The 7,480-nt window shown below is 39.3% G+C and overlaps 1 protein-coding gene across 1 annotated transcript; it reads left to right on the plus strand.

Moving 5' to 3' along the window:
• Nucleotides 1–4,143: 4,143 nt before the first annotated feature.
• On the plus strand, nt 4,144–6,746 carry LOC131321079 (5-methyltetrahydropteroyltriglutamate--homocysteine methyltransferase 1-like). Its single transcript, XM_058352094.1, has 7 exons — nt 4,144–4,230; nt 4,460–4,474; nt 4,577–4,743; nt 4,833–4,938; nt 5,056–5,306; nt 5,772–5,973; nt 6,132–6,746. Exons 1-7 carry the CDS (start codon nt 4,144–4,146, stop codon nt 6,498–6,500), a joined length of 1,197 nt encoding a protein of 398 aa, XP_058208077.1. The 3' UTR covers nt 6,501–6,746.
• Nucleotides 6,747–7,480: the final 734 nt, after the last annotated feature.

The following is a 7,480-nucleotide window of genomic DNA, read 5'->3' on the forward strand; positions in this document are numbered from 1 at the left end:
GCACCTATGTCCAATTGCAAACGAGTTTCAATCACGCATCCGACCACACCAAATTATTCGTCTCAATGAGACGATTCTAATGTGAGGTGTTTTTTAATTTTTTAGGTGAATTTGTTATTGGGTTTGGTTATTGATAAAAGTTGTTAAGTTTGGTTATGGAATGGGTGGAATTTGGTTATTTGCTAAAAGACTTGTAATTTTGCTTATTACAATGTGAGTTATTTTTTTAGCATTGTTGTTAAGTTTGTTTATCCATACTAATTTGCTTATTACAATATGGATGCTCTAAGCACATAATGTACTTAGGAGAGAGTAAGGAAGTGATTATTCTATCTTAAATCCGGTCCAAAATTAAAGCGGAAAATAGTTTACGGACGGTTTCGGTAAAACTGGAATGACACCGACGACGGGGAACCTCGGGCTGACTTCGGTTGAGCTGTGGTTGAGGTTGGAATACTTGAAGTTTGCGTGGAAGGTTGGAGAACCGAAATCGAATGGTGGGGTGGCGCGAGCGACAAACCCGATTTTCACTCTCTCTCTAAAACTCCATGAGAGCTTTCTTTCTATTTTTTTCTCCACTATTTTGCAGCTAAGGATGATTTTGGGTAACAAATTTTCGTACCCTAGGGCAGGTGTGTTTGTATAGAGATGTGAGAGAGAAAATAAGTGCAAGTTTGGAGGTGGTGGAAGTGTGAGAGGATAAGTGTGGAGGTGATAGAGTGTAGAAGGGAAGTAAGGAAGAGATATACTCGGGAAAGAGATGAGAAAGAGAGAAGTGCCGAAAAGAAAGGGAGCAGTAGTCATGTTTTATGGGTTTTCAAATTTAATATGTATATGGATGCATGTGTATGTAATTGTGGGAGGATGCCGAATGGAGAGAGAGAGAGAGAGAGAGAGAGAGAGAGAGAGAGAGAGAGAGAGAGAGAGAGAGAGAGAGAGAGAGAGAGAGAGAGGAGCATAATCCCTCATTTTCAGGAAACAAACTATTGCTACATTTACTATATGTTTACATATACATATCTAGATATATGTACACATACCATTACAAATATAAATATATAGATGGTTAAAGTTAATTATAAAAATTAACAAAAGAGGTTCAGCTCTGTAGCAGACCGAACATAGAGTTTCGCTATCGGCCGAGTTCAATGCATGCCGAGCATGAGTTCGAGCACAGCTTCGAGCACAGCTCCAGTCCCTATGATTCATCATCATTCCACATTGGCACACTACAAGAAAATTTGCATTGGGTGACGACTGAAAATCGTCACAAATTGCATGTTTTTCGTCACAAATAATATAGGTGACGAAAACTAATTTGTCGACTAAAGGTTGTCGAGGATTCCTACCTGGTGACGAAATCTACTTTTTGTCACCTATATTGCCTTTTGATGACGAAATATTTCGTCACCAAAAAGTGAATAATTTGTGACGAAATTTTTTTCATCACTTATTGTGCTTTTTGATGACGAAATTTTTTGTCATCAATTAAATTTTTTGGCGACGAACAATGGGTCTCAATAGTGACAAAAAATTGCGTCACTAATATAAGAAATCGGTGACGAAATTTTTCGTTGCAAAAGACGTTTTTCATATGGAAAAAAAATCCTTCTTTCTTGCTCCTACTGGGTTTCGAACCCAAGTCACTTAAGTTTTTCGCGCAAGCTCTGATCAACTGCACCACACACACTTTTCAGTAAATATTTGAAATATCTAATATATAACATATATGTTTAACATGAAAATATATTTCGAATGTAATGTTGAACCTTTAAACATTAAAATTAGCAATTTTGATAAACATGAAAGTTGTAGGCAATTGAGTTATTGTTCAAACCCAATTTGAATTATTTCAATCAGAATTTTTAGTAAAGAGTTATGTCCGAAATACAATTAGTGACAAAGCGCAATTCATAAATTTCGTCATGAAATGTACCCATTTGCCGACGAAATATATTTTTGTCGCTGAAAGTGTTATAATGGTGACAAAATTATTTTTCGTCACTAAAGTTAAGCATTTGGTGACGAAAAAAATATTTCGTTACTAAATTGGTCTCATTTGGTGACGAAATATATATTTTGTCACCAAATGATTATCTTTGGCGACGAAAAATAATTTTGTCACCTTTATTAAGCTTTCGGTGACGAAAAATGTATTTCGTCGCCAAATGAGAACCTTTGGTGACAAAAATATTTTTTTCGTCGTTAAACATGTATAATTGATGATGAAATTATTTTGTCACGGAAGTTGTCAAAACAGTGACGAATTTATTTTTTCGTCGCCAAATATACTCATTTAGTGACGAAATTAAATTTCGTCGCCACTTTTTCGTCACCAATTTTCATTTTTCTTGTAGTGGCATAGGCTCGGCAGAAGGCAAGTCTGTGTTCGGCCGCATGCCTCGTCGGTTACCGAGCAACGTATCTTTTTCCGTCGGTTGCGTGCCAGGGTCGGCCAACGTTCGTGTTCGGCCACCCGCGGAATTTAGTTGCTGCCGACAGCGATTAGCTGCTGAATGTGCCCCGTCCAGTGTGTAGAAACGGTTATAACAAGAAGATAAACATGAGCGCACATGGGAATGCCAGCTCGCTCCCAGAAGCGGTTACCAGATCCATTTGGTGACGTCACGATGACACTGCCTGGCTCGCGCAAGGCACATGCTTATGTTTTGAAAGCAAGTGAGGGAGCTCTATAAATACCTAGCGGTGGTAACCCTAGAAAGGTACATGCTACTACATACTTACTCTCATAATCTTCTGCCTACTCTCTCTGCACATTACTTATCCTCACGCCGGAGGGCCTTGCCGGGACAACCCCCGGCCTGGTCTTTAGTCGTGCGCTCACTGTGCAGGCTAGGAGAAGACTCGACCATCAAGCCACCAACAAAGGAAAAGATCGAGGATCACAGGCCACACAAGCTCCTCTTCGGTTTAATATTTGAATCGGAAGGAACAATATAAATCTGGATCATCTGTTGTCTTAATTAATGATTCAAATTTGCTCAGAAAGTCTAATCAGTAAAAATAAAATGAGTAAATCCAAACAATTAATTACATGTATAGATGATTCATATTTAGACTGTCCCGTCTATTCCAGTCAAAATTAACGACCGAAGAAGATCCAATTCCAAACAAAAACCACAACCTTAAAATAGAGCTTAGTCAAGAAACAAAACAGGAAACAAGCTAAGCATGGCTGCCCTGGCGAGATTATGGGAAAACTTAACATCACGTCTTGGTACTTTAACCACTTTACAAACTTAAAACTAAGTATTCTCTCCGTCCTAATTTAATTGTCACCTTTGGGAATTTGTGCTACTTTTCATGTTTTAATTACATCAATGTTTTATATGATTTTAAAAATATTGTATTATAGAACAAATCGAAATCTATCAAATAAGATTCAAATTAGATATAAAATTCTTTACCAATTTAAAGATATAACAAGTTTTTTTTATCCAGTTAAAATAGAACTGGAACAAATAAATTAGGACGGATGGAGTAGTACATAAATTCCGAAAATCTAAACAGAGTGGTTGAATCAGATTGCTAACTTAAACAAACATATCTATATATATATTCCCTCCGTCTTGAATTTTTGGTCTTAGTAAGAATTTTTTATTGCCTTAAAAAGATTGTCTCGGTTAAAAAGTAGTAATATGAACAGAAGTATACTTTTTGTTGAGTGAGAACCTTATTAATAAATTGATATATAATCTAACATTTATGTCGAGTTATTTTTCCACAGGACCTCTCAGCTCTATCACGCAGGTGACAAAGTGCGTGCCTTGGGCCATGTTACAACGTCACCAAGTACCCTAAACATTAGGCGCCGGCCTTGTATACTTGTACGTTGCAAAAGCACCAAGAGCCACCACGACAGTTACCACCACCACTAGTGCAACACCCATCACCACCTTCCGATCCCTGATTATGGTCTGCTTCGCCACCGAAAATACCTTTCTTGATTCCTCAGCCACTTGACCTTGAGTCCCTTTGGTTTTCGGCGGCGCGTTCTGATCCTGAGCCTGACCCTGTTGTTCAGGTACTACTTGTATGGGTTGATCTTGCTTGGTCTCTAACTCAACTGAAGTTTTTTTGGGCATAATAATATGGAGAAGGCCAGCATTGGTAAACTTTGCAATGATTTCATTTGGGTTGCAGTCCTTTGAAACTTTGATTTCCTTTGTGAAACGACTTCGTTTCGTGCCGTCAATCGGGCGCTCTCCGGTGATCCTTAGGGTGCCACGGTTGCTGAGATGGACTTTCATTTGGTCTCTCTTGAATTCTATCACAAGGACGATATTGTGAAAATATAACTAAACTAGAACAAGGAAGGAGAGACATAGAAGAATTATTAGGAAAGACAGATAATAACAAAGAAAAATAACTCCAGCACAAAAGTACATATTGAAAAGTCGGAAATTAAAGAAAAAGAAAAACGCGGTAATTTTTTTAGTGTGTTCAAAAAGCTGTAAGTGATTTGACTCTATAGTACATTCAATATGCCTTTTACTAAATACACTGTAGAATCCATTTAGTAATTGCCAAAGACTCATTCCATTTTGTTTACCAGGCTGCTGCTTTGAAAGGTTCTGACCACCGTCGTGCAACAAATGTCAGTGCCAGACTAGATGTTCAACAGAAGAAGCTTAACCTTCCAATTCTGCCAACCACCACCATTGGCTCTTTCCCCCAAACAATGGAACTCAGAAGAGTTCGCCGTGAATACAAGGCGAAAAAGTAGAGGATTGTTACTTTTCTTATGCTTTCCTAGCTTCCCCTATGGGGTTACTTCGTGCCTATGTTCTGATGATGATTTCTTTCTCTAGGGTCTCCGAGGAGGAATACGTTAAGGCTATTAAGGAGGAAATCAACAAAGTTGTCAAGCTCCAGGAAGAGCTTGATATTGATGTCTTGGTTCATGGAGAGCCCGAGGTAAGTTTTAATGCTTCTTGAGATGTGAGAAGCATTAGTATTGAGGTTCATGTCGTTGTGCACATGTGAAAGAAATATTCTGCTTTCTGAGTGGTCACGGGTTTGTGCTCTTTTCAGAGGAACGATATGGTTGAGTACTTTGGAGAGCAGTTGTCTGGATTTGCCTTCTCTGCCAATGGGTGGGTGCAATCCTACGGATCTCGTTGTGTGAAGCCACCAATCATTTACGGTGATGTGAGCCGCCCCAAGCCCATGACGGTTTTCTGGTCCTCTATGGCTCAGTCCATGACTGCTCGCCCAATGAAGGGAATGCTTACAGGCCCCGTGACCATCCTCAATTGGTCGTTTGTCAGAAATGACCAGCCCAGGTATTATTAATAAAACAATGAAATGGAGAGAAAGAAGGCTGAGACAACAAGATTACGTGAGAACAGAATAAATCTTTTAATTGCATGGTTTAGAGTATCTCCAATGGTTTTGGCCTTCTTTTAATGCCAAAGTTACATTTTGTTAAAATTGTACTAATTTGCTCCAGTTGTGTCAATTCCAATTTTTAAGCCCAACCATCATAGATATCATTGGATTTCTGATCTTTGTCCTCGAGATTTGTACGACACGTGTATATAAAGGAGTTTTTAGCATTTCTGGAGCCAAATTTAGCTTGACAATGGCAATGCCATTTTGTCGGTTGGAATTTGGCAAAGGTATTGGAGGGTAGTTTTCCAGTGTGGTTGCCAGAACATGGCTTTGGCAAGGGACCACCAAGGGTGTTGGCATTACATTAGAGTTGCTTGCAATGTAAACTTCTAATGTGTTATGTTGCTTCTTCCCAGATTTGAGACTTGCTATCAGATTGCGTTGGCTATCAAGGAGGAAGTAGAGGATCTTGAGAAGGCTGGAATCAATGTTATCCAGATTGATGAAGCTGCTCTAAGGGAGGGTTTGCCACTTAGGAAGTCTGAGGAAGCCTTTTACTTGGAATGGGCCGTCCACTCCTTCAGGATCACTAACTGTGGCGTCCAAGACACTTGCCAGGTTCTGCCACCCACCTTTGATTTGATGTTTACCGACCTTTTCGTTGAAAATTTTCTCTCTTCATGTAAATATGTAATCAACTTCCATGGATTTCAAGACATCATCTTTATACTGCTATTGGAAATGTCCTTACATTGTTTTTGCCCCATTAACTGCAGATCCACACCCACATGTGCTATTCCAATTTCAACGATATTATCCACTCCATCATTGACATGGATGCCGATGTCATCACCATTGAGAACTCCCGCTCTGATGAGAAACTCCTATCTGTGTTCCGTGAGGGAGTGAAGTATGGTGCTGGAATCGGCCCTGGCGTGTACGACATCCACTCTCCTAGAATACCATCAACCGATGAAATTGCTGACAGGATCAACAAGATGCTTCAAGTTCTCGAGACCAACATCTTGTGGGTGAATCCCGACTGTGGGCTAAAGACTCGCAAGTACACTGAAGTGAACCCGGCTCTCAAAAACATGGTGGCTGCGGCCAAGCTTATCCGCACCCAGCTTGCTAGCGCTAAGTGAGTGGTGCTCCCTCATAATTCAATCTTAAAATATCCTCATAATTGATTGATAATAATTGTGCTTCTGGTGATGAAATATTCAGTATTGTAGTTCGCCCAATGGGCATTTTCTTTTCTTGTTTTCCTGCCCTTTTTTGTTTTTGAATGTTGTGTAATTTTGGGTTTCACCTTCAGCATATTCGAAAGGCATTAAATTGAGTAGTGTTTGTTTCTAAATGAATCCAATTCAAGAAATTTCATTATTGAATTTCGGGTCTGGTTCATGGAGGGTGTGCTATATTTTTCTGATCTTTCTTCATCTGGAATCGAAGGGTGTATTTGGATCTATCTACGAGAGCAAGTTATCCAACGCTCCTGTTGACTCAATGTGGATGTTTCACCTTTCCAAATTTTCTGATTAGCTGTTTTTTGGTATTCATTTCCTGTTCGCTAATGGGAAACTGAGTCACTGAGTATGGATGGAAAGGAAATTATGGAAATCCTACTTTCTGGTTAAAACCCCTCTCTCGCCAGTATTGACAGTTCACAGATTACGCTTTAGCTCCTTTAGATCTGATATTAAGATTGCATTTATTTTTATTTTCTTTGAAGACATGGTATTCCAAAGTTCGTGATGCTGTCATTTGCAGTTCACACCCTGTTCGAACATTTTTCATCTCACGACTTTAACTTTTTGGATTTCTCTTGTTGAGACGAAACTCCTCATATGGCATTGCAATAGATATTTGGAAAAGGGGGCTTACTCCCAAGTTTGATGCATTGCATATTCGGATTTGTCCTGTGTTTGCGTGATTAGTACTGACGGATTTTGATATCAAGAACTATCCATTAAGAGCATCTTCAACCCAATACTTTATGTTGTGGCACGCCCCACGTAGGCGTGAGGTGAATGTAGACTTGATGTGAGAGTATTCCCCAGACAAAGCAGAAAAAGTCAACAATTTTAGGCTATAGCCAAACACAGGCCTTCAATAAAATCAA

Source organism: Rhododendron vialii, chromosome 3a (assembly GCF_030253575.1).
Source record: "Rhododendron vialii isolate Sample 1 chromosome 3a, ASM3025357v1".
Taxonomy (NCBI): domain Eukaryota; kingdom Viridiplantae; phylum Streptophyta; class Magnoliopsida; order Ericales; family Ericaceae; genus Rhododendron; species Rhododendron vialii.